Source organism: Prunus dulcis, chromosome 3 (genome assembly GCF_902201215.1).
Source record: "Prunus dulcis chromosome 3, ALMONDv2, whole genome shotgun sequence".
NCBI classification, from domain to species: Eukaryota; Viridiplantae; Streptophyta; class Magnoliopsida; order Rosales; family Rosaceae; genus Prunus; species Prunus dulcis.
In genome coordinates this window covers 2,188,658-2,215,163 of record NC_047652.1, presented here as the reverse complement: position 1 = coordinate 2,215,163, position 26,506 = coordinate 2,188,658, and the positions used below count along the sequence as shown (strand labels likewise).

Sequence of the window (26,506 nt, the reverse complement as noted above, 5' to 3'; positions counted from 1 at the left end):
AGAAAACCCCCAAAATACAACCAACAAAGATCAAAACCTCCCATTACATTTCTTTTTCTGAAAGGATGCTCCAAGTCATTATTTGTCTTATAAAGTTCTCAAGCTGTTGAACATACATGACTGGAAAATTGGCTGTGACGCCAATATGATCCACAGCCGTAGCAAAACTCCAATCCACACCTAAAAAAGCAAAATAAGAGTGAAAATTTAAGTATCGCATACATGAAACTAGTAAATCAAAGCCTCCTCAATCTGCGAAACAATGTAGTGAAGTGTTTCTTTATAGTAGATAGAATATATATCTAATCATGAAACCAATAAGAAGATCAGATTATTGAACACATGAGAAAAAAGAAAAATATAAATTAATGCTTGCTAACCTGCATGTAATGTGTAAGCAGCCATCAGTCTTTTCCACAAAGAAGTTGCATCTGGGACACCTCCTCCAATTCTTCTTCTTTGCAAGCTCCATCACCATGATATCTTCCTTCTCTCTCTCATTCTCATTCAAGTTCTGAAACTCCCCACAGTCAATCCCAGCATGCCATGCAACCTTGCACTGAGCACAGAACAGTCTCCGACAATTCGGGCACTCGGAGACAGTCACAACCTCTCCTCCATCATCCACCAGCAAAGCAGAACAGTCCTTAAAAGGGCAGTAAAATTTCTGAGACCCCAAAACCAGAGACTCACAGAGAGCATTTTCCCACCTATCAAACACTTCCTTGGGAATAATAGACCGGCATGATTGTGGCTCCAGCACTTCTTTGCACTTCACATCAGGACACTTCACCATTGAAATGTTTTCCTGAATTTTAGTCCCAACATATGTTCCAATGCAATCAGTGCAAAATGAGTGGTTGCAGCCACTGTTTGTGAACATTTCTTGGGTTGATTTTATATCCATGCAGATCAAGCAGAAAGTTTCAGAGGATTGGCCAGTTTCTTTTTCCTTCCCCTTCTGTTTTTTCATGGGGGTTTCAACATCTTCCTCTCTATTGGAGGGTTGAGTAGAAATTTTGGGAGTTATTGAAGAGATTGCAGAGGACATGAGGGCTTCTTGCAGCTGCAATTCTTGGGCATATTTCTCATCTGAGATGGGAAATACTTCCTCATCATGAAGAGCTGAAAAGTAAAAGTCATCCACCAAATCAAGAGCTTCACCAGAGCTTGATGTTCCCTCCATTTTTTATTTCAGTCAGATTTTTGAGAGCAGGGGACTCTGTCAATTAGGGTTTACCCTTCTGGCTTCTATCTCAATTTATTTATTTGGATGCATGGTATTAGAAATTAATGTGTGTTGGCTGTTGATAAGCTTTCCTCAATTTCCCAAACGATGGGCACTTTACTTCCAAGAGGTTAATTTTACCTTACCGTTATGTTTTTGTATTCTGTGCCTCTCGGTCTTCAATCTCTGTTTTTATTTTTCTTTTCCAAAATAAATTTATTATGAAAAGCCTTTATTAATTTTAATCTCTCTCATTCCCATTGATTCACCCCGTTCTTCCTCATTGTCACTTTAACCACCAGACCTTTTTTCCCTTAAAAATAAAATAAAAATTGAAACTTATACTTTTTGTGTGCAATGTATGTTGACAGTGATATAAAGTTGCTACAATTTGTATTGTGTGATGAAAATAGGGTTCTGTTCTATCCCAAGAAGTTCAAAAATAAAAATGGCCACGAAAAACAGAGGCAGGAGCAGAACAGGAAAACCCCTAATCCAGGGCCTTTTGAGATGGAGAAGGGGATAAGAAATGGTGGCAGGGGGCAAAGTAATGAGGGCAAACGCGCCTAGCCTTGCCCCACCCATCGCAACACAAACTGGTTCACAAATCTAAGCAAAGTGACCTCATGGGACACTACTGCATTTTTTCCCTAGGGGAGGAGGAAGAATTGATAAACAGGGGGGGAGAGAGAGAGAGAGAGAGAGAGAGTTGATAAGTCAGTATAATCATAATCTTTCATTAAACGCTACATAAGTCATATATGTTCACATCGATAGCGGAATTATATTACAACGACACTTCTGAATCATGGGATTTCTTGACTATCAACCACAATCCCCTCTTCCCCCAAAGGGAAAAAAAACAAAAACAAAAAACAGAAATTAAAGCCAAAAATAGGACAGAAATTTCCCACCCAAAATGAAATGCCTACACTAACTAGTATGCTCTACTACACTTTTTTCTAACTTTGTCCTCCCCCCATCTTTTGTCTCCTATTTTACCATCAATGCAATTGATCAGCCGGACAATTTAACAATTTCTTGCGCCAGATTGGGGAGGAAGCAACCTCAAAATCAGAGAGCCAGAAGGAAAAGAATATAACTATGATGTTATAAGAGCAAAACTGAATTACAGTGGCCGTGATACCGTTGAGCCTTGAGAAAAACCATTTGCAATTTTCTGTGGTTTCTTCTTGAAATTGCTGATGCTGCAATGCGGACATATGTATTCCAGTCCATCTGTTTTTGCATAATCCTGCAAAGTCAAAACAAAAGATTAACATATAAAAGCCAAAGGATTAGCTTGACAACCACAAGGTGCTCACGGAGATTGAGATTGTGATATGATACCTTAAAAGCACCAAGACCCTGCCTTCTGTCGCATCCAAAGTGGGCCCACTCACCACATATTCCACAGTTCACCCAATCTCCTGCTGCGCTACTGCAGAACAGTTTCCAATAACATGTAAGCAGACATTAGCAAAGTCAAAAAATTTCAACACTGGAGAAGTAAAAAAATAGGGTGGGATAAATGCTAACCTGTGACACAATAAACAGCACTCTCCATCTACATCATCATGAGCCAATTCGTATTCTAGGAGGTAAGTTTCGTAATGTCTTTTAAGCGTATTTCCAACACCCTGTGAAAACAAGAACCATACTCACCTGTATCAATTGATGTGTTACAATCTACTGAACCCTTTCACATAAAGGAGTGACTTGGTCTATTCATCCTGTAGTGATTACATACTTTTTTGGTATTTGAGCTAAGATAATTGGAAAGAATCCCCAAACATTCTAGATGCACTACTCTGCCACAGAACTAATGGTCCCACCTATTCATTTTTATTTATTTATAGGATATGCTTTTTCCTTCCCAGGCAGGCCCAGAGTCAGCACAACTCTGACACAAAATTAACTGTTTCACAATTCTGGTGCCACCTATTCATTTTTTATTTATAGGATATGCTTTTTCCTTCCCAGGTAGGCCCAGAGTCACCTTACTACCTCTTCGTTAATCTTGAAACATTAATTATTTCAAAGTTAAAAACAAAACCAAAGGGAGATTATAGACATACAGTCATTCTATTGGTCATGGTGTAATTGCGCATCTTTGAGAAGATCTGTCCTTTCCAGTTGATGCCGTTGCCAACATGAAAGCCTCCCCTTGTAACCACCTGACAAACACCTCATCCTTCAATAACAAATTTCACTAAATTCTATATATTTTCTTCAGTAAGTGAAACCTAATTCCTGGCCAAGGAATTTGGTTAGTTCACCTCTTTATACAAGTTGTAGAGGTCAAGCCGCTTTCCATTGAGAATGGCATCTGGAAACTCGGCGAGTCCACCTTGAGGAATGAGTCGACTATGTCCTCGGAGAATTAGAAACTGCATTACATCCTTCAAAAACTCCTCCTGCTCAAGGGATAAATAAAAAGTAATCATAAGCAAGTGATTGCAACCAAAAAAAAAAAAACAAAAAAAAAAAAACAGGAGGAAATTAAAACCCCAATAGTTAGGTATTATATTGGAAGAGATAGCATGCAAAAGAATTTCATACTGTAATAAGGGAACTCCTTTCATGTCCCCACTTTTTTTTATTCCACAACATCCCCTCTTATACCTTACCAATTCTTATTTTCCAAGCAAAATTACATCTTTTGAAAATAATTTTGAAATAATAAAATAATAAAAATTCCCACTACCATTTTAAAAGTAGCTATTCCTTATTTTGATTTTCTCATACACTACCCCACTTTCTTTCTTGACAGTTATTTTATTTTATGATCTACATCTATACTAATTTTTATTACATGGTTACAGCCTACATGAGGAAAACAATCTCCAGCATGCGAAGGGCTAATATGTTGATTACTTGTGGACATATATAGTTACTTAACTCTGTGTATAATATATAGAAACAGAGCTGGTTGTTCCTCTCGAACTTGTTCAACACCTACAAACTGATTTAACATTTTGAAAGAAAATAACTCACCTCTAAGCAAGAATGTATTGGGCTTCTTCCGCAACCATGTTTCTTTAAAGGCAGAGGATTCAAGGAAATAATCTGCTTAGAATGTGAAGAGCTTGAGTACGATTTTCGTTGTGTTGTTGGAGTTAATCCAACAATATTGAGCTTTGTGGGGGGAGCAGGAGGTAGATTAGCTTTAAATTGGCCTCCATCGTGCCCATCTAACTCAGACATTCCAGAAAAGGGTGTCATTTTAGGACGACGAACATGAGGAATGGGCCTCATTGCAGCTATTTTCAATCTTTGCCTAGGTGGAAGTAAAGGCGTGCTAACCCCATTCATGGCTCCAGCTTCTTTGTTGTCTTCGTCTATTTTATAAGCAGCTAGACTTGGAAGCCTCTGGCTGTAATTAGAACCCCGGCTTGTCTCTTGGCATGGTTGAGATCTCTTCTTACTAGGAGGAGGTGGTCTCAACCAAGTAGGAGGGCTGCCGAGAATGAAGTCATTCGATTTATTATCTTTTCCCAGACTTGAACAGAAGAAAAGAAGGCGCTCAGCATCTTCTTTTTCAAAAGAAGCAACAGGTAATCCCTGAATGCTGGCAATGCCAAGTGCAACTAAACTATGATAGGAAACATCAGGTGCGAGCTGCCTCAAAACCTGAAATTGTAGTCGCAGCAAATACAGCAGTTCCATAAAATACTGGAAAAATTGCCTCTTTTTTTATTCAACCTAAATAAAAACTGAACACAGACGATCTAAAAGCCAACAAGATAAATTTTCTTTTTTAATAGAATGCTCCTTAGATCTTCCCAAGTACTGATGTGGTAGCCATAAAAGCAGACTCTCCATTTTCACGAGGTTCATGCCTTCTATACAAGTTAGCCCACCCCAATCTCTTGTAATACCCAACCAAAAGAGGGATGAATTTGATTACAACCGCAGATTGGGCAGGCGAGTGGTGACTAGTAGAGTCAAAATTAATAAAAGGGGGCATAATTCACACAATTCTTTCAGATTCTTAAAATGTTACCAGATATCATGATAGCAAAGACTTAAGACAGGGAAAGAAGTAGGTAAAAACCTGTGAAGCCCATGCTGGAACCTTCATGCATATTTCAAATACAGTAGCCCCACATGCAATTGAAGCAGACTTCCGTGGTTCAGCTAGAGGTACTTTGTTTCCCTCATTGTTGGGCAGTGCACGTACTAGTTGAATCTCTTCAATAACCTCATTCTTTATATGATTCTCCAAAAGCTGAAAATAAACAGGTCACAAGGTGTAAAAGTTGAACAGCTCCGACTACCAGAACTTTTCCAGACAAGTCCTTCAGGATTACCTGATCATCAAAGCAAGTTTGTGCACTGCCTGACACAAGAAGTGAGATGTGCGCAGAACTACATGTTGATACATCACATCGCATAGTCACAACACCACGAGAAAATGTCCCGGCCTGAAGAGGCGGTGGAGGAGCACTGATCACATTGAAAAACATTAATTAATGAATTGTATTCACAACACTGCACAACTGCACAACAATTCATCTTTGGGGGAAAATAATAAAAAAGTAACAGGGAGTTTGAAAGTTCAATGTAGTATTGAAGATGTTTCAAATGCCAAAAAGCATTAATATTCAACACCTACTTTAGAAAAACATAAGAAAATGGTGACGCCTACACATGAAGGCTTCTCTTGTAAACAAAGTCAACAGTATCCTTTCTCCACATGAACAGTTATTTAAACCAATAAGATGATGAAACTACTATGCAATTAAAAAATTACAAATATCCAATCGAGCAACAATAAAAGAGCATCCATTATTTACAGGATCCAACATACCTAAACTTGCCATGAAGCTTGCTCCCACGCATCTGGAGCAACATAATTACAAAATGAGGAAAAATGATCACTCCTTGCACCATGATGATGATATTAAGGGTAGTAGATAAAAATAAGATAGTTATTTTTTGGATAGATACAAATGTAACCAAGTTACGTAAGGCAGTACAAATACTCTTTTCTTCACTAACTTTAATATGTCAAACCAAGCATTCTCCAGCAGGGCATGACGAAATGCGTCCCCAAAATAAAGCTACAGGAAAATGAAAGGCAAATAGGCTAAGGAGAAATCACACTTACTTCGATGTTTAAGAGGGCATTGAGACCATCCTCCAAAGGTTCTAATAAACTTGCATCCTGAAAATACGTCAGCCCATCATAAGTCTATGAATGAGGAGATGGGTATGTTTTTGCTGGCATTCGTGTGCATGTGTTCCTACATGAAGAATTAGTATTTAAACACTGGTAAAAAGAGGTACAGTCGGGCTTACCAATGTGGAAGGCTCCCCACAAACAAGAAACCTCAAGATCACATCATCATCATGTATCTTTATAGCAGGGAGAGTACCCAAGGAACCTTCTTCATCTTCCTCCACATCTGCCTCAGGGGGATCAACGTTGATCTTCAAACGATCACCAAGAAGGCATGGCCCCAGCTCAGCACTACTAGATTTGTGTCTGTTAGCAGGAATGGCATGGCTGTTTTCTACACAGTAAAGCCTAAAGGAAGCATATGCAAGTTGGAAAGCATCCCATGTATGAGTTGATGAACTGAAATCCAAAAAACTGCAATTGTCAAGCCTGTTTAGTGTTTGTACAGAATATAGTAGCGTAAAGATGTGTCAATTAACATCGCGAATTGTACAATTCCTATAATCCAATCAATGGCATTATCTCCAGTGACGCTAAATAGACATTAAACAACAGTAGTGCACATATATACATGTGCTAACCACAACCTTTTCAAAATGGCATTTCTTTCTCTATAACCAATCCAACAAGCTATCTAGAGATCCTTTACCCACATGCTCAGAAAAATTAATAAAAAATAAGTACCTCTGTACGACTGAAAGCAATGCATGTCGAAAGTGGCAAGCTGCATAAGAAGAAAATTCATGTTTCCAATATATCACATAAGGAATTCCCTGCACATGAAACATACATAGTCAACCACAATTTTCAACAAAAAATAAATAACAGGCTTACTCAGACCAAAAAATAAATAACTAAAATAACAAAACTGGCTTGCAGTTCTGAAACAAAAGTTCAACACCGTAACTAGCCATTTCTCACTGAACCCTGGTAGTGAACTCCTGAAAGCATACTTAATAAGCCTTACTGTAATTACCTTAGAGTGAAGTGCCGCTGCCAAATTTTCACCATTTGGAACCTCCAAATAAACCTGCATATATACATATATTAAATGAAGCTGGGTCACATGAAAAAAAAACCTTTCGAGATATTACAAAGAACAATAGAAAAAAACAGAAGAAAAAAATCACATAAACCAAAATTGGGGAATGAACTGCATACAGATTTCCAGACCACAAGAAATCATGCAATGCAGACTCTCCTCACACCTCACAAGACATTTCCCAATTACCTACTTCTTGATTTTTCAATATCTTGTCAAATGAGTAACTCAGAGTTAAAGAATTGCATGCCGCCATAATTAGATAAATAAAAAATAAAGGAAGCAATTCCCCAACTACATAATAAATTTTTCATTCCAATGAAAGAAAGAACAAGGGCATAAATCATACATACATAAAAAAGGACTTTGCAAGTTCAGGAAATCTAATACATACAGTTGTAGGCAACGTGGCACTGAAGATCTCAGTTATAGCTTCAGCAGTCGACAAATCAACATCTTCCCAGACAGGAGACCCAATTTCATTATTCTCAAGCTGTTCTCCTTGCAAGTATACAAGATTTGGCTTATATGATTCAAGCATTTTACAGAACTCCTCTTTGCTTGGCTTGGTCAGAGTTTGAACCTGCATTAGAAGAGTGACAAATATGGTAAATTTCAAAACTAAACTGAAACAAGGAATTCACTTAATGAGCTAAAAACAAGAAGATACTGGTAATTAAAGTATACGCAACACATTCCATATTTAAAATTCAGAAGAGAATGGTAATAGCAAATTCTAACCTCCAAACGACCTGAAGAGACTAACTCTGGAAACGGGTATTTGAGCTTCTCATCTAGGGTGTCCTTGTTAGGTTTTTCTTCAGAAATTTTCCCACAAGTGACCACAAGCAGACTACAAGTGTGCTTTGAAGCTCCCTGAGAATGATTCATTATTTCCCTGCAGGCGCCCAGAGAGTTGGCAAAGCAAAGAAGCTCGAGCTGCTCACCCAAGAATTAAAACCCGAAAACCATCACATCTCCTAGATTATAACACTGAGGGCATGCATCAACTTCGACCCTGACTTGGATACCAACCACACCAACCTGATCAAATTTCCAACTTGATTCAACTTGTAGCTAGCATTCAAGGAGGGATAACCAAATCTACTAAGAGGGGTCAAATCCCTCCTCACAAAGCACTCTCAGAACCAAAATTTCGCCAGAAAGCCAGCATGGACTCAAAGAACAGAAGGTCCTAGCAACAAGATCCAGGACCCAAAACAAGCCAAACCCTATCTCACAGGAAGAACCTATAATGGAAACTATGAGCAAACTCGACCAACTTTTGCTTACTGATGGAAGCAAATTGGAAAAAAGCCCTCGAATTTCAACCCAAAAACTGTTGAAATTGAAAAAATAACCGAGACCCAAATGAGAAAACCTGGAGAAATAACGAACCTGGCAAGGAACAAGGGAAAATTCACCACTTCAGACCACAGAAACAGAAAAACTCACCGACCCAGATGAGGAATTTGAAGAACTTGAACAACCCAGAAGAGAAAATCAGGAAATACCGACGACCCAAGCGAGTCCTTAGCTTCTACAATCACAAAAAAGCACAAAATAGACGAGTAAAGTATGAAAAGAGAACCCTAGGCCCGTAAAATCCAAATCCCCAAAAAGAAATTCGCATAAAAAAAAAACCAACTTCTAATAGGAATTAATTTATTTATCTGTTTCTGTCTATTGTATCTAATTCAGCACCAAAATAAATCAAAATACTCACAGTCACCAAAATTTAATAAATTTAAAGTAATTAATATTCGCATTTGTTAAATAGGTGGGTGTGTCAGAAAAATGCATTCAACCTCAAAAAGGTCAAACATAACCAAAAAAACATTGATGAAACAAAAAGAGACTAATTAAAAGGACTTTTGACGAACTTGATAAAGTACCAAACTTTGATTGGAACCCAATTGAGTTTAGCGTGTAACAAACATTCAACCCAAAGCCTCAAAGCCAAAAGTTCGTAACTTTCTTAGAAATTGAACCAAAACCAAAACAGAGGAGCAGTAAGTTTTTCAAGTCCCATTACGATTTGTTAATCTTTTTCTTGTATTATTATTACCCTCAAGATTCGGAACTTGTGGAAGGTAAAGTAACAACAACAATGTTTTTGATGTGGTCATATGCTCCAAAAGATAATCAAAGAAATCCCAGGATTTCTTTACTATATTTGTTTTCTTATGCATTTCATTTAATTTAATTTTCCTGTTGGGTTTTGGGTTAAGATTGCCATTCATAATTCTTTTCGTTTTTCTTTTGATTGCTTCAAGTTGATTGGATGCACGAGGAGGCCCTGATCTTATTTGCTCGGAGCTTGATCAATGATCAAAGCTCATCCAATTCCCAGTCTCCATCAACATCTCGCTCCCACGTGCGCGCGCATAAATGTACACGCTATGGTGCCTAAGCGCCGAATGAAGCATGCAATGCAAGTAATCATTTCAAAAGTAACTCCCAACTCAACTTGAAACTTGAAATTTGAGCTCCGAATGCAAATTAGAAAGGATTTTGGAGTTAAAGTTTGAGTCTTTTAATTTCCAACTCCATTTGAAAAGAAAAAAAATACCAACCCAATCACAAATGCAATTTCATTATCCAAACCATCGATTTTGTATGTTATGATTGTGATTAGATCAATAATCGAACATAATTTTTTTTTTTTTTATGAACACTAAACTATTTGTGATGATAATCAAATAGCTAAACAGAATTCTAGACTGAGTTTTAAAAGTAGCACGTTTCAAGATATGCTCAACATCAAAACAAAATAAAAAATTGACTTACCTTATATTTGTAGAACTTATGAGTTAAGTTGGTACTTTTAATGTCTTTAATTGTACTGTTGAAATTTATATTTGATTATAATATATAAAAAAAAAAGGTTCACGAGTTAACTCAATCATATTTGGAATCTGAATTAAAGTCTCAAATTGGCCATCCAACCTACTAATTTCTTGAAGTTATTAAGTCTTACCACACATGATTGAGCTTGAACTTGAGTAAGCTACCATAAGAATTGAGAGATTTTCTCTCTTCTATTTTGCTTCGACTGATGAATTTGAATTTTGTGCTTATCTTGTGACAACAACTAATGTTTATGCACGTGCCCATGTAAATTTGTCTTCTCCCATTTTTGATATTGAAGGAGAGTGGTGGTTTTATTAGTTTTCTTTTAATTCAGGAAAATGAACAAGTTTCTTATCCGCCTAGTGTCACATCATGTTGTTAACAATAGATCTTAATTTCAATTCCAATTGTCAGAAATTAAAGGCTTAACCAACAAAGTAAGGATACTTTCTTTTAAGAAACAGAAAAGGCAAGATAGTGAAATTTTATAACCGTAAGTACGAGTTTAACAGCATCTCCAACGAACTCTTATCATTAAAACCATATTATGCGACATAATTAGAGATACTCGGAGTACCACAACCAATGCTATTTGAACATGATGGGATTGTATTTGATATGATCTGCTTATATGATCCGAAGGTTAGTTGTCATGTCTTTAATATATGAATATGGGTAAATTACTCAAATGGTCCTCAAACTTGTATTCGATTTATATTTTAGTCCCTCAATTAAATTATTCATTCAAATGATCCATTAACTATATATTAATCGCTCCATTGGTCTTACTTTCTAATTTTCTGTTAAATTTAGCCACATTTTAGGGTAAATACGACTTTTCATAATTAACAAATAAAATAGGGTTAAAATAAATACAAAATTAGAAAATCATTGAAGAAAAAGAGAAAAAAAATCATGAGACCCAAACCCCCTCCCTTCGATTTCTTCTCCCCCATTCCCCACAGACCTCTCCAATTACTGCGTTTGTAAAAGATGGTTTGTCAATGGACTTCAACCATCCAGCCCAACAATTAATGTCCAAAATAATACTAACAAAGGTCTGATCTTTGATAACAGTTGGCTGTTTTGTTTCATTTTCCAAGGTGGGGTTTTGATCATTTCTTGGTGCAATAACTTGGTTTGTGTGAAAAGCTGAAGCGGTATGTCTACTTGCTGCTGCTGCTGAGGAGTGAGGACCCAAGGAGGATGGAGAAGCTTGTTAAAGAGACGCAGAGGAAGAGGAAAGCTCCTGAAGAGGTGGGCAATGGCGAAAATGGTGGTGGAGCTGAAGAGGATCAATAGAGGCAAAAAAGAAGTAGGCAAAAAAGTGAAGGAATTCTGGGAAATGGGGATCAAGACACTGCAGGTGAGCTGGTTGAAGGATGGTTTGGCGGTGGTCTGAGTGTTGGTGAAGAAATTGCTCGCCTTTTTTGGTGAAGGGAGTGGTGGGAGTGTTGGCCTTGGTATTGATGGCATAAATCCCCAAAACCCTCGCAGCAATTTCGGCGTCTTGGCCGAAGAACCGGTACTTGTACTTGGAATGTGAGAAATTAACAGTGGCTGTGATTTTGGGAGGTGGGGTTGGCGGGTGATGAGGTGGGGAAGAGGGTGGTGGGTGGTTGTCTCTCAACAACAAAGGGAAATCAATGGGGAGGGGGAGATGGTCTGGGTGGTTGTTGATTTGGGGTTCTGGGTTCGTTGGGAGGGGGTTTGTGGAAGATTTTTTTTCTTTTCTTTTTATGTAGTTGCTGGCTTGGGTGGAGGGTGGGGAGGAGTTGGGGTTTTGGGTTCATGAGGCCTGGGGTGGAGGGTGGTTGTTGGATGGGTTTGGGTGGAGAGTGGTTGTGGGATGGGTTTTGGGGTTGGGGCGGCGGCCATGGGGGAATGGAGAGAGAGAGAGAGAGAGAGAGAGAGAGAGAGAGAGAGAGAGAGAGAGAGATTTTATTTCATTTTTCAGTATTTATTTATTTATAACGTACAAAATGACCAATTTGCCCTCATATTTAACAGCAACATTGATAGAATGTAACGATAGGACCAATGAAACGATTAATATATAGTTAATGGACCATTTAAACGAATAGTTTAATTGAGAGACCAAAATGTAAATCGAGTACAAATTTAAAGACCATTTGCGTAATTTACCCATATGAATATTAATATATAGCATGAGATCTAGCAAAAGGCCAGAATCATTTTGTTTGCAGATCGGAAAAAGAAACGAGTCTATATACAAAATGAAGCCTAGGGAGTCAAATTCACCGGCCTAGTGATTTCAGCACCGACTGCTGGCAACCCTTTAATTGCCTGAAAAATCTATCTTTCGGACCACAAATAAGTTAAAAGTTATGCTACAGGCCACACCACTCACAACTACTTCTACAAGCACCTTTAATATATGCTAAATGAAGGGAAGCACGCCAAAGCAAACCATGAGACAGGTCTTTTGTAATCAAGCTCTCCAACATTTAAATCACACCTTTTCACTAATTTGGTGAAACTAATTAATCCAGCTCTTCAAGGATTTCCAAAACTGATGTGGGTTTACCAAAGTTTGGTTTGGTAAAACAATGGTATGATCTATGATTTGAATAGCCTCGGCAAGACTTGAAATCTCTCATGAATCTCTTTTAAATCAGTTATAACTGTCAAGAAGTCTAGGTTGAAATATATTGAAATCTGTTTGTAATCTTTGAAAGGAGTTTTGTGTCTCAGTTTCATATTTATACGATCTTGACTGGCTTGGCTTCTAAGTTAACATTTGCAATACTTTTCTATTAATGTCCATAGACACTCTTTATTGTGGCAGAAAATGAATGACAACACATACTTCGACTATAGTCACGTGATGTGTGTCCAATTTATGGCCAACACCCTTTGACCACGGATAATCTGTGCCTAACATGAATACGGACCACATGTGTATCCGTGACTTATACTTTATAATGACGTTTTCCACTAGTGATTGTCTAAATATTCTATCCCATGAAATAATGTCACCATCTTGGCTAGAAATAGGCCAAGAATGTGACTTTAAGTACAAACATATAGCATTCTAAGTTTGTAACAACATGCATGTTTAATAAGGGTCGCATTAGAGCAACCAGTTAAAGTAAAGGATAGTGGCATTTACCTCCTTGAAGAGCCGTCTTGAGTCTTCCCCTAATTATTAATTACCGGATTAATGCATTTTCCTATAGTTTTTCATTTGCAGCAGAAACATCAATGATTATTTATGTGTGGTATTCTTATAGGATCACCATGTTCACTTAATTCTAGAGGTTGTGACGTTCTTCATTGAAAATCTTTTACTTGAACATGTCATGAACCCTGAAACACAGTATACAGTGATTGGCTACTTTACATAACACATATATTTGATTAATCTAACGCAGAAATTCAAGCTTGATTTGAAAAACAATGAATTAAGCTCGAAGGTATGCCCGGATTCTGAGTGCAGCAGATAGATTTGATCACCCCTTCATCAAACTGGGAAGCATTTTTATGGCAGTCCTGCATATTTTCAGCAGCCTTCTTATAGATCTCACTTATTAGCATATGAGCTTATTTATCATTAATTTGCTTTCATTCAGCACTTAATTGAAGCTCATAATGGAGATTTAAAACCCTCGTGGTTTAGGTAATGACACATCCTCTCTATATGATTGCAGCCTTGCAGGTTGCTGTTGTTGAATATTCACGTTTATGCATAAGATCTTCCAACTTTTGTTCTTCTTCAATCTTTCCAAAAAATCTGTTATTTGGATCGTAGAGCTTCTTTCATTTTCATGATTTGAAAGTCTACCAATGATAGGATATTTAGAAAAAAAATTTATAACGGGACACACTCTCACCGAAATTACGTCTCACAACTAGGTATCGAATCTATCACAATTTATATGGTGTCGTGGGGCACAAATCGACTATGGAAGAATTGACAACAAACGGTGAAGTGAGACCACAAACAACATTATCTTCTTCAAACAATAAGCGCATATATAGGATGGTTTATCTTTCCAAATCTAACCATGAGAGAATAGAACAACAGTGTGTCACAGATTTAGTCTGTTACTGGACAAAGCTGCACATATACCAAAACGTTGATATCTATGAAAATATCTAAGGCCAAAGGTTGCTGCCTCCAATAAGAGTTTTCCAGTTATCATAAACAAACAATACAAGAAAGCGATAGAGCAAGAAGGTGAATTGATACTTATCTCAAAATTGAAAGGGATATAATAATTTTTTTAATCTTGTTATACAACAATAATTATACATTCCAACAGCTCATTTCATCAAGTTTTTCTTCCCGCTTAGGAATTTTTAACTCATGGAAGCTAGAAAAATTAAAAAGATTATATATTTATATTATGAGACTAATTAATTTTTAAAGTGCAAATATGTTTCTGTGCTGTGGGATTCGGTCTTGCTGTAGATGTACATCTTCCAAGACACTAAGCCGACTCTTAGTATTGCTGCTGCAACGATTTTGACCACGCCTGTAAGATGCTAGCATTTGCTTGGTAGAAGACTCTAAGTCTCTCATTTCATCAATCACAATCTGTCTGTTCCTGCACTGTATGCTGCAAAATCCTAGATCACCTCTGCATTCACATATTCGATTCGCAAACTATATCAGAATCTATGCCAAGTCCCATCCCGCAGTTTAGATTAGTTTAACGTAGATTATCGCTTGTATAAAAATAAAAATAAAAGTCTTATTCTGGAACAACAAAAAAAATTATATTTTCTCAGAAGAAAATTATGAAAAAACCAACAAAGATGAAGAATTAAGTTTTGGAAATTCATGCATATGTGTGGAGAGTCTAATTATTTTTACAAGTTTTACCTGTACATGTAGACCTCTTTCTCAAGGCTTAATCCCTTGTTGCATAAGTGACATGTTTTGAGAAAGCAAGAGAACTCAGGGTTGGGCTGGCTCAATCTTAATGAAGATTTCACAATGATATTTGACTTGTTCCCTTGTGAGATCTGTATAAGGATTTTCAATCCAACAGCCACTGAGCTCTGCTTATGGTCAACCAAATTGGAGGCCTTTCTGAACTTGGAGATCATTTTTGCTGAACCAGAGAGAAGCGGAGAGAAGAGATGAGAGAAGAAGAAAGAAGAAGAAACAGAAAACTTAAGAGGGTTTGTGAAGTAAGGGCTGAGCATTAGATATTTAAAGGCAACTTTGGTTCTCAGTCCACATACACACACAGAAATAGATAAATAATATTTAAACAAAGATAGACAGAAGACTTTACTTATGTTATTTTGATTTTGTTATTGCTACATCATGAGCCACGTGCTGCAATTTGCTTGTTCCATGTCTTTACCATGTATGCATCCTCCTGCAGGGTTAAACTTAAAACGAGTTAAAAACAGGAAAAGGGTTTTGAAGTTGAAGCCATTTTCTAGCCTAGGCCTCTGGTTTTGTTTGGCCCTGCCAGAAAATGAGCGGACCTTTTGTTTTTTGTCCAGCATGAGAAACGTGATAATTGTGAAATAAATTGTGTGGATCCTCTTTGTTAATTATTAATTCTTTTCACTTTTCTTGTCCCCCCACTATAGAGAAGTCGATTCCACTAAGGAATTGAGTTGGCAGTGAATAAACTTTACTTTTATATTCGATGTCCTAAGTTTGATCTTTTTTCTATTTTTTTTTATCTTTACTTCCTAATATATTATGATTCTATTTATTTCCTTTTGTATAGATATTATGTAATTAGGACTTTATCTTAGTTTTTTAGTATAACCCTACTTAGGGTTTGTACTTTTGTATTATAAATACCTCCTTTTGGAGAATGAAATATAATTTGAAAATATTCTACCCACTTTGTTTGACATGGTATCAGAGCAAACTTTTCTAGAGACCTGTGCGTTGTGCCCACCCGTATTCTAACCCCATATTTTTTTTCTCTACTTGTGCCGTGTGTGCCCCGCTCTGGGTTTGTGAGTTGTGTTGCCGTGTTTGTGCCATTCCTGTCTTCATGCAGCTGCTGTATTTGCGCCTTTGCTGTGTTCCGTTGTGCACTCTGCTGTGTTCATACCTTTACTGTGTTCGTGCCTGTCTTCGTGCATCTGCTGTGTTTGTGCCTCTATTGTTCCATTGTACTCTCTGCCGTGATATTTTGAATTTCTGCTGCAATCATGGGTGATAACTCCTTTGTTGGTTCTGCTGTTGCTGCTTCTGGAAATTTATGTGGTTCAGACTGTATTTCAGGTACTGGCTCCAATACTTGGATAATTGATACTTGTGCTTCTGATCATATGACTTATGATGCTACATTTTTTGATGAGTTGTCTAGTCACACGCGTGACCCATACATAACTAGTGCTAATGGCTTGCCCTCTCCGATTACTGGCGAGGGCACAATCTCTCTCACTCATACTTTATCCTTGTCTCGTGCGTTACTCGTTACTAATATCCATTGTAACTTGTTGTCTGTTGGCCGATTACTTGATACACTTAATGCTTCTGCTACTTTCTATCCTACATATTGCTCTTTTCAGGATCTCAAGACTTGCGAGACGATTAGGCATGGTAAACGGATAAGGGGTTATATTATTTGACATTGCATTCTGCACCAGTTCGTGATCGTGTCGTTCATACTGTTCAAAGTTGCAGTGTCAAAGACAAATAATAAATTTGGTTATGGCATCGTCGCTTGGGACACCCGTGCTACCTTAAGCGTCTGTTTCTATCTTTATTTCGCTCTTGTGATGAGTCCAGTTTTAAGTGCGAGACATGTATTTTGGCCAAGAGCCATCGCACTGTGTTTCCTTTGAGTGACAGTAAAGCTGTAAAACCTTTTGATTTAGTACATTTGGATGTATGGGAACCTGCTCGTGTGACTTCTAATGGTTTCCGTTGGATTGTTACTTCTTTTTTTTAGTGAATGCACTCACCTAACACATGTGTATTTGATGAAGAATAAACATGATGTTGCTTCTATTCTTCCTGAATTTTGTGTCATGATGTCTACTCAGTTTCATGATCGAGTCAAAGTGTTTCGGACTGATAACGGAGGAGAATATTTGAATAATTCCTTGACCCATTTTTTTCGTAATCAAGGCATTATCCACCAAACTACTACTCTATTCACTCCTTAGCATAATGGTGTGTCTGAACGCAAGAATCGTCACTTACTTGAAGTTGCATGCTCCCTTCTATTAGACATGTCTGTTCCCTATCATCTTTGGGACCATGGTGTTTTGGCCGCAACCTATCTGATTAACCATACTTCTAGTCGGTTTCTTGATTTCAAGACTCCGCGTGATGTATTGTGTGCCCATATTTCTCTGGTCTCTGTCTCTAAGTTGCCTCCGAATGTGTTTGGGTATGTTGCCTACGTTCATGTCTACTCTCATCAACGGAGTAAACTGGATTCATGCGCTCTCCGATGTGTCTTCATTGGTTATTCTACTACTCATAATGGTTATAAATGCTATCATCCTCCAACTCAGAAGGTGCATGTTACTTTGTATGTGACTTTTTATGTAGAGGTACCGTATTATGTTTCTCCTTCATCTCCAATTCAGGGGGAGAATGAGAGTAAATTGGAGAGTATCGGATTGCAGGATCTTGAACTTAGAGATGTGGGTGAGGACGATACAAATGATGATCTCAGAGAGAAAACGAGGTCACCCAGTAGATAGCGATCGGTCACACAAGTCTGGAGCAAAAGAGGAAGCACTCTGCCTAGAAACGACCAGTCACCCAGATGGGCACGACTGGTCGTGACCCGATGCCTGACGCTAATACACTCTGCCTAGAAACGATCGGTCGCCAAGAAGATAGCGACCGATCGCCTGGGTCAACTGATGGTATTCCGTGTGTTTCTTGCGAAGATGAGTTTGATACAATACCCCCCTTTGCCCTGCCATTGCCCCAGTCCAGTCGTGATACTGAGTCAATTGAGTTAATTTCTGATGATCTGTCTGTGTCTACTTATCAATTACCCCCACGAACTACTCTTGGGAAACCCAAAGTACAATATTCTCCTGATATACATGCCAAATCGAAATATCTCATTAGCCATTATGTCACAACTCATCTTTTATCTATGTCATATGCATCATATTTGTGTCAATTATCTAGTGTATGTGTGCCAACTAAGCTGCAGGATGCTCTATCTAACCCCAAATGGACGGATGCCATGAATGTGGAAATTGATGCCTTAATCAAGAATAAGACGTGGGATCTAGTTCCTTTGCCACAAGGGAAGAAAGCAGTTGGATGCATATGGGTGTTTACTTTGAAGCATAAGGCTGATGGTTCCATTGATCGTTACAAGGCTAGATTGGTAGCCAAGGGGTATACTCAGACATGTGGAGTGGATTATATGGAGACATTTGCTCCAGTGGCAAAGCTCAATATTGTGCTTGTGCTTTTATCCTTTGTTGCTAACCACGATTAGCCCTTATTGCAGTTTCATGTCAAAAATGCATTTCCACATGGTCACCTCCAGGAAGAGATTTACATGGATTTTCCTTCTGGTATTCATGTGACCTCTAAGGAGGGTGTTGTATGTAGACTGCGGAAGTCCTTGTATGGATTGAAGCAATCTCCAAGAGCGTGGTTTGGAAGATTTGCTACATCTATGAAGAAATTTGGGTATGTGCAAAGTAATTCGGATCATACTTTGGTTCTGAAGTGCCGCAAAGGTAAATTGACAACTTTAATAATTTATGTTGATGATAGGATTGTAACTGGATATGATCAGACAGAAATACAGAGTCTCCAGAAATATCTGGAGTATGACTTTGAGATGAAATCATTAGGTGACTTGAAGTATTTTCTCGGGATTGAAGTTGCCAGATCTAAGCATGGTATTTTCTTGTCTCAAAGGAATTATATTTTGGATTTACTTGCAGAAACTGGAATGTTGAATTATAAACCAATTGATACTCCTAGTAAATAGAATCACAAGTTGGGGTTTTGTCATGATCAAATTCCTACTGATAAGGAGCACTATCAACAACTTGTGGGGAAATTAATTTATTTAGCTCATACACGTCTTGACATTACATATGTAGTGAGTGTAGTGAGTCAATTTATGCATTCACCTAGTGAAGACCATATGGGAGCTGTGACGCGTATTTTGAGATATCTCAAAGTAACTCATGGCAAGGGGTTAATGTTTTCCAAGTATGGTCATACAGATGTGGAAGGATACACAGATACTGATTGGGCAGGTTCAGATACTGATTGGGCAGGTTCAGCTACTGATAGGCGTTCTACCTCTAGGTACTTTACGTTTGTTGGTGGTAATCTTGTTACTTGGAGGAGCAAGAAACAAAAGGTGGTGTCTCGATCTGAGGCTGAGTATCGTGGGATGGCCCATGGCGTATGTGAGTTACTGTGGTTGAGGAGATTATTGAGAGATCTTGGCTTTGGACCTAAGAAACCTATGGATTTATATTGTGACAATAAGGCTGCAATTGCAATTGCAATAACCCGGTGCAACATGACCGTACAAAGCATGTGGAGGTTGATCGAAATTTCATTAAAGAGAAGTTGGATGCGAAGATTGTTTCCTTCCCGTTCATCAGTTCTAAGTATCAGTTAGCCGATGTCCTTACAAAAGCTGTTTCTACTAGTAACTTCCTCAACGCGCTTGACAAATTGGGCATGTGCGACATCTTTGCTCCAACTTGAGGAGGAGTGTTAGCAAGATCCTAGTGTAATTAGGAGATTTACTTCCTAATATATTATGATTCTATTTATTTCCTTCTGTATAGATATGATATAATTAGGACTTTATCTTATTTTCCTAGTATAACCCTACTAGGGTTGGTACTCTTGTATTATAAATACCTCCTTTTGGAGAATGAAATATAATCTGAAAATATTCTACCCACTTTATTTGACACGATTCACCTTTCAAAATCTCCCAATATCACTTATATAAAATAAAAATATTGATTTTTCTTTTGGAAATTCCAAAAATATACAATCGAAATTGTCAAAAATTATACACAAACATTAGTATTGGCGTATAAGAAGGAACTCATCAAAGTGTCAGAAAAATAAAAAAGAATCACCAAGAAGAAAAGTAAAGCCTATTTCTTTTCACTCCCTAGGAATATATAATTAGGGTTGAAGCAATGATATTGGACAGTCCCGATCTCTTAGACTATAAGGGTCCAAGAGATTTGTGGTCACTCACCGTTGGATGTAAATTCAACGGTTCACTCACTCTTGCACTCCTTTTAAGAAACTTTTTTGAATTATTGGATTTACATCCAACGGTGGGTGACCACAATCTCTTAAACCCTTGTAGTCCAAGAGATCGGGGCTGATACTTAAATATTAAACATTTTAAAACTAATGGTTCATGAGATCCATTTATTCTTTATTTATACCCATAATTTTCCCTACTAAATATTTTACTCACTCTTAATATGATGCAAAGATTTGAACGTTGATTTTTAGGTCCTCAATCAAAGATCCTTTTTATAAAATTTCCTTAAAATCGGAAATTGTCTAATCATTCGATTGTCATTTTTTATTATTTTAATTGTTTATAGAAAATTAATATTATGCTCATCTATTTATTTGACAACAATTAATAAGGAAATGATTTTAAATTTGGATGATCTTTTAATACTTAGCTAGAAAATGAGTTGTTTGGATTGTGAGGTTGTGTAATAAAGCTCACAGGACTAGTTAGCACCATACCGTATGTATACAAGCTCCAATATGTGGCGCCCATATAAGACATTTTTTACCCCACATAGTTGCATTATGCACAAAGACTTTAAATGAAAGGGATTGTGACCATATAATATAATAGTTGCATCCCTATTGTATACATGATATGATACAATATAGAATCATCTACAAATTCGAAAACAACCACTATCAGTCTAGAATATCGAATTTAAAGCTATTGCTTATAGTTAATGGGATCTAGACTAGTGGAAAAGGGCATTGACTTGCAGACCAGAAGTCTCAGGTTTGAATTGTTAAAGAATACAATACAGTTCCACATCAGATGTACTTAACAAAATATAAAGTCCCATATAATAAATGGCTCCACTCCTAAAAAAATCGAGGCTTTTGTATAAAACTCCTCACCTGCTAAACATGTGGTTAAGTTAGAGACAATATTGATGCTGTTAGTAGTGGACCAATGGTCCGTCCCTCTGAAATCTTAACACGAACCCCCATGATATCATTTGTGTGTGTGAAAAATCCTCTTCCCTTTTAATTAAAATTATTGCTTATATACCAACCCTGACAAAATCAATCAACTGCTGCCTTTTATTTATTTATTGATCAATCACTTTTACATGTATTTTACATAATAGGTTTAAAATTTGACAACAATATATTGGGGTACATACAGGCACCTTTTGGGATTCAAATACATCATTTGGAGATTGAAAATGAATAACGTCTACGTGCACTCAAATTCAATAGTGACAATTTCAGGACAAAACTCATGTGCGAAAGGAAAATCTTCTAAGATACTTTCCAACCTTACTTTTTATTTTTGTTTTTAAATACAAGTGATAGTATAAAATATTAGGAGAGTGAGTTTCTCATACACATTACCAAGGTATCATGGAATTCGAATTTGAGACCACTAGTTTGTAAATCAAGGCCATTTTTCCACTAAGCTATATCTCGTTGGCTGCTTTTTTTTTTTTTTCTTTTTTAGATTATAGAGAAAATGGTGTTCAAAGTGAAATATTCAGAAAAAAGTAGCAATATATATCATATTTTAAATTTCTATAAAAAGGCCTCTCACGTGCATTGTCGCTCCATATATATATATATATATACTAATTCTAGTATATAAATATAATCAGCTTGAAAGTCACATGTTTCACATCGATCGTTGAAGGCTTATAGTAAATCAATTGTTTGTTTGGAAGAGCATATGGAAAATAAAATATTGAAATTACCATAGCCAACTTTGGCTCTAATGTTGTCCCAAACACTAGAAAACTTATATGCATAAACGCTACACATATTTAATGCCTGTCAGGCTGTCATTATCCAATAATTTGTATGTTCCTCCACTTCACATTGCTTTGCATCTCCCATAAAATAAAGAAGTCAATCAGAAGGGGAAAGAAGCCCATGTGTGTACAGGTTCTAAATATCATGCACCAAGGTATATATAGTGTAATGTATTTACAAAGGTGCATTTCCTGCTTTATCAGTATTTTAAGATTTTTTCTTCTTCGATAGAAGCGACAGTTTAAATTAATATAATGTACGAGAAGAGAAATTTGAACTTGGATGTAAGAAGGAACTTCGATATGAAATCTTCTTAGAATTCTAATTGAGGGTTCTTATGATCCTTTGGCACATGAATTTAAGTGATGTTTCTTATAGAACACCAATACATTTCACTGTACATTCTTCATATCTCAATTTACAATTGGGTCCAAACACATAGACCATATCTCAATTTACAGTTGCATATTACTTATCTTGAAATCTAAATAATCCCCAACCAAATCTGCCTCTTTTCCTAATTCTATCTCCTAATCTTTAAAGAAGATTGTCGACCCAAAAAACAAATTTATCAACATACTAAGCCAAAGTCATCGGCCACCGATTTCTCAATCAAATGGGACTTTTTATGTTCATTAAAAGGTTTTTTTTTTTTTTTTTTTTTCTTCCGTGAAAGGGGAGGGGCATTTTTCACAGGCACTGTCAAACTGTTATGGTGTTCGAAGCTGAGACCACTAATTTGCAAGTGAACGTCCTTTTTTACTGGACTAGACTTCATTGGCATGCTCATTAAAAATTCAAAATCACTATTCATTAAAAATCCAGACCAACCAACTGGCCCGATTAACTTGTGCAAATTCCAAGCCCAAACAAGTTGAGTAAGGCCTCAGCATCATCACATCTTAAAAGTCGATAGTCCTCATGATATTTTTGCAAGATAATTATCCTCTTCTTGTGTTTGTGCTGAAGTTGTTGTTGTTGTTTAATGTTTTCAACTAGTAGTGGCCTCTACAAGTTCGAATTTGTAATTTTATTTACAGCATTAAGAAAAAGAAGAGACATCCAAAATCTCAGACAAAACCACACCCTTCCATCTCCCACATACTTCAACCACAACCATAACCACGTATTAGCATCGTCATTTCTTTGAATTATATTTTCATCACAAAAAATTAAGGAAAAACCGCAGTATAGCCGCGTGGCTATACTATTTCTTTTAAAAAATTAAAAACAGAGTAGAGCCGAGCGGCTAGACTATTACTTTAAAAAAATTTAAAAAATCGAGTATCGCCGTGCGGCTATACTATTTCTTTTTAAAAAATTAGCAAAACCCAGTGGCTATACTATTTATAAAGTAAAAAAAAGGACGCAGCCGTGTATAGCTGCGCGGCTATACTATTTGTTTTAAAAAAAATAAAAAACCGAGTATAGCCTGGCGGCTATACTATTTCTTGAAAACATTAAAACCCCGAGTATAGCCGTGCGGCTATACTATTTCTTAAAAGAATATAAACCGAGTATAGCCGGCGATACTATTTCTTTAGAAAAACCGAGTTCAAAGATTGTAAAAGAAGATGAGGATGCCCATTGCCCACGCATCTTCCATTTCCCTTTTTTTTTTTTTTTTGAGGCATCGCATTGAGAATCAATCGCTTTTGCAATTTGATTAAGAATAATTATTGGGATTGGCCTGAAAAGGGTCAATTTTATAGCAAATTCATGTGACATATATATATATATATATTACCAATATTCTAGTGTGAAAATTTATATATATATATATATTACCAATATTCTAGTGTGAAAATAGTAATCCCATATTGAATAATCACAACTATGAGGGTGTAATTAACGAACTTGAAGATCATTGGTACTCTATAGCTGATTCCAAAGCCATATCTGGGGATCAATATTCTAGTGTACCACTCATGAATAATCAAAAACTTTCGGCCATGTGATTAATGAGTTTGTAGATCATTATCTCTACCATCAAAGAAGATAATCACAATACAGTTATGAAAAAACTCGAGATAATATTATATATTTCAGAAATGTTCTCTTGTTAATGGATCGTTAAACTGAACTTTTTATTTTTTATTTATGAGTCCCATCCATCAACTGTACAAGGAGATTTTATTCATAATTAAAACTCGAAAAACAGAGAAACATAAAACCTGACTCAGACTATGATCATCAACTAAGAAAGCGTCTCAAATAATGTTATGGGGCATCTCAAACCATTCAAAAGAATCTGCGGAAGTTAAACTTAACTAAACTACATGCCGGCACAACACCATTTACCTCAATGTGAATGATACACACCAGTGCTATGAAAATAAATCATATTTATAACCCTTTAAAAAAAATAAAAAAAAATCATACTGTTTGACTAATCAAAGTGAAAATCATACCCCTTGAATTTCATCGTCATTCTTGTATATGCAAGCTTGCTGATGAATGTGTGTAATGTCATCCTAAGACTAATACTTGTCGTGCAAGAAAGAAAGCATTAGCTGTATAATATGCCCAATGCCACCCAATTAAGGGAATAATTAAGATGCAATATTCGACACAAGTCCTTGCCCCTCAATTAAAGGAGTGGGAGTGATTCCAGTACTTTTTGGTCCAACTCAACTTCTCATGGTGTAATATTGTGCTAATTAAAAGTAGCATTACACATGTAGGAATATGATAAAACTATAAATATCTATTCCATGAAAATATCACATGTGATTGATTTGATATACTCATTTGAGACTGCTTGTGGCTCCTTTTTAGAGCTGGAAGGGTCAAACCACTTATCGAGAGAAGCACATCTCACGTGATTTTTCATATATAATTATTTTAAACGATTCCAGAGATAAGAACATCTCATTTACTCTCTATAAAATCACTTGAAACCACATAAAGTGATTAAATAGAGAAGTGACTCTCCATATAGGGCTCTCTAGAATAATGCTTTCTTACAAATAAGAGAGCTTTTGAAAGCATTTGAGGGAAAAACTTAAAAGTGTTTGTAGGTTATATATATATATATATATATATAAGCTTCTTTTTTTTTTTTCTTTTTCAAAAAGCATTTGAATTGAATAAAATTACTTGTAATAAAAGCGTTTATGAGCAAAAATGCTTGCCATCAATCCCATATGGGCCAAACCGAATAAAATTCTCGAGTTGAAATTTGTTTCTAAAATCTCTAAGAAGTGATATAAAATTAGGATAATTCTCCAACTTCTAATCAACCTTTCCTTTTTTGCTCCCTCTCGTAAGGCCTAGCCTACTCCTATATATACACACACCATTCTAATCCTCCCATCCCATCCTATGCTATAAGCCCTTCACTTATATCCTTTATCTTTTTGAGCGTTACTTATTCATACAATCATGGCCAAGTTTCCTGTGAACCCCTTTCTCCTGCTCAGGTTGGTATAGATATATGTATATTATTTTGTTTCTTTCGCACAAGTGTGTCTTTGTATGAGTTTTAATTTAATCACCATATAATTATCTCAAGCGTACTAATTAATTTCCCATCTGTTGGACTGTTTCTACTTAAACATTCTTGAACCTTGATGGTAAGAAATTAATGATGATGCAAATACAATTAGGTTATAATATCTGATGTTTTTAATTAATTAGGGGTTTATTTGTTTGATTGAAGTAGGCGATCATATAAGGTTGCAAGATCAGTGCAAAAGCCAGCGACGACAATGAGGAGGACTGCGACAACTGAATCGGGCAGTAGTGTTAATGATAATGTAGCAAATAATCATGATAGTCCGCAGATGAATCAAGTGTTTTGGATGAGAGACCCGAAGACAGGGAACTGGATTCCAGAGAGCCACTTTGAGGAGCTTGATGTTGCAGAGCTGAGGGAGAAGCTCCTCCCCAACCTCAACAAGCAGCACAAACTTTAAATTAACCGTATGGTGTAGGGTTTTTCTATATTAAGAATGTCCTCATTGAAAAAAAATAAATAAATAAAAGTGGACACTTATTTTTAGGGTTACCAAACAATGGTATTTCAACTATCGGCACCTTTTATAATTTAGGTCATCCTTCGAGGGCTGTCCCCCATGTTGTTTCTGAAACGAAATTATGTTTCTCTCTCTTTCCGCTTGCCTTTCAAGAGCAGCAAGCAATACAACAATCCAACAAAATAGGTAATGTACGTATCATGTTTGATCTCTCTTTGATTAAGTTCGTCTTTTTCCCTGTTTT

General features: G+C 36.7%; 4 protein-coding genes across 6 annotated transcripts; 1 reads left to right on the top strand and 3 right to left on the bottom strand.

Annotated features, from left to right (window-relative positions):
• Positions 1-98: 98 nt before the first annotated feature.
• Positions 99-1,186, bottom strand: LOC117620922 (probable E3 ubiquitin-protein ligase RNF217). Its single transcript, XM_034351178.1, has 2 exons — positions 381-1,186; positions 99-180 (listed from the first exon to the last, which is right to left on the bottom strand). The coding sequence occupies exons 1-2, from the start codon at positions 1,184-1,186 to the stop codon at positions 99-101; spliced, it is 888 nt and encodes a 295-aa protein (XP_034207069.1).
• A 755-nt stretch (positions 1,187-1,941) lies between these two features.
• LOC117621375 (AT-rich interactive domain-containing protein 4) lies at positions 1,942-9,405 on the bottom strand. Of its 2 annotated transcripts, XM_034351810.1 has the most exons (16): positions 8,911-9,405; positions 8,197-8,794; positions 7,850-8,038; positions 7,390-7,443; positions 7,098-7,186; positions 6,533-6,827; positions 6,342-6,398; positions 6,042-6,073; positions 5,542-5,677; positions 5,286-5,459; positions 4,226-4,861; positions 3,508-3,645; positions 3,307-3,405; positions 2,768-2,868; positions 2,579-2,669; positions 1,942-2,483 (listed from the first exon to the last, which is right to left on the bottom strand). In XM_034351810.1, exons 2-16 carry the CDS (start codon positions 8,344-8,346, stop codon positions 2,358-2,360), a joined length of 2,367 nt encoding a protein of 788 aa, XP_034207701.1. In that variant the 5' UTR covers positions 8,347-8,794; positions 8,911-9,405; the 3' UTR covers positions 1,942-2,357. The 2 variants fall into 2 exon arrangements, with proteins under 2 accessions (XP_034207701.1, XP_034207702.1); XM_034351811.1 differs by having other exon boundaries at positions 6,533-6,812; positions 8,197-9,403.
• A 5,096-nt stretch (positions 9,406-14,501) lies between these two features.
• Positions 14,502-15,507, bottom strand: LOC117622770 (FCS-Like Zinc finger 17-like). The gene is made up of 2 exons (XM_034353544.1): positions 15,158-15,507; positions 14,502-14,912 (listed from the first exon to the last, which is right to left on the bottom strand). Exons 1-2 carry the CDS (start codon positions 15,481-15,483, stop codon positions 14,696-14,698), a joined length of 543 nt encoding a protein of 180 aa, XP_034209435.1. The 5' UTR covers positions 15,484-15,507; the 3' UTR covers positions 14,502-14,695.
• A 10,104-nt stretch (positions 15,508-25,611) lies between these two features.
• On the top strand, positions 25,612-26,480 carry LOC117623304. 2 transcript variants are annotated; one of them, XM_034354224.1, is made up of 2 exons: positions 25,612-25,707; positions 25,950-26,480. In XM_034354224.1, the coding sequence occupies exons 1-2, from the start codon at positions 25,670-25,672 to the stop codon at positions 26,200-26,202; spliced, it is 291 nt and encodes a 96-aa protein (XP_034210115.1). In that variant the 5' UTR covers positions 25,612-25,669; the 3' UTR covers positions 26,203-26,480. The 2 variants fall into 2 exon arrangements, with proteins under 2 accessions (XP_034210115.1, XP_034210114.1); XM_034354223.1 differs by having other exon boundaries at positions 25,627-25,707; positions 25,947-26,480.
• Positions 26,481-26,506: the final 26 nt, after the last annotated feature.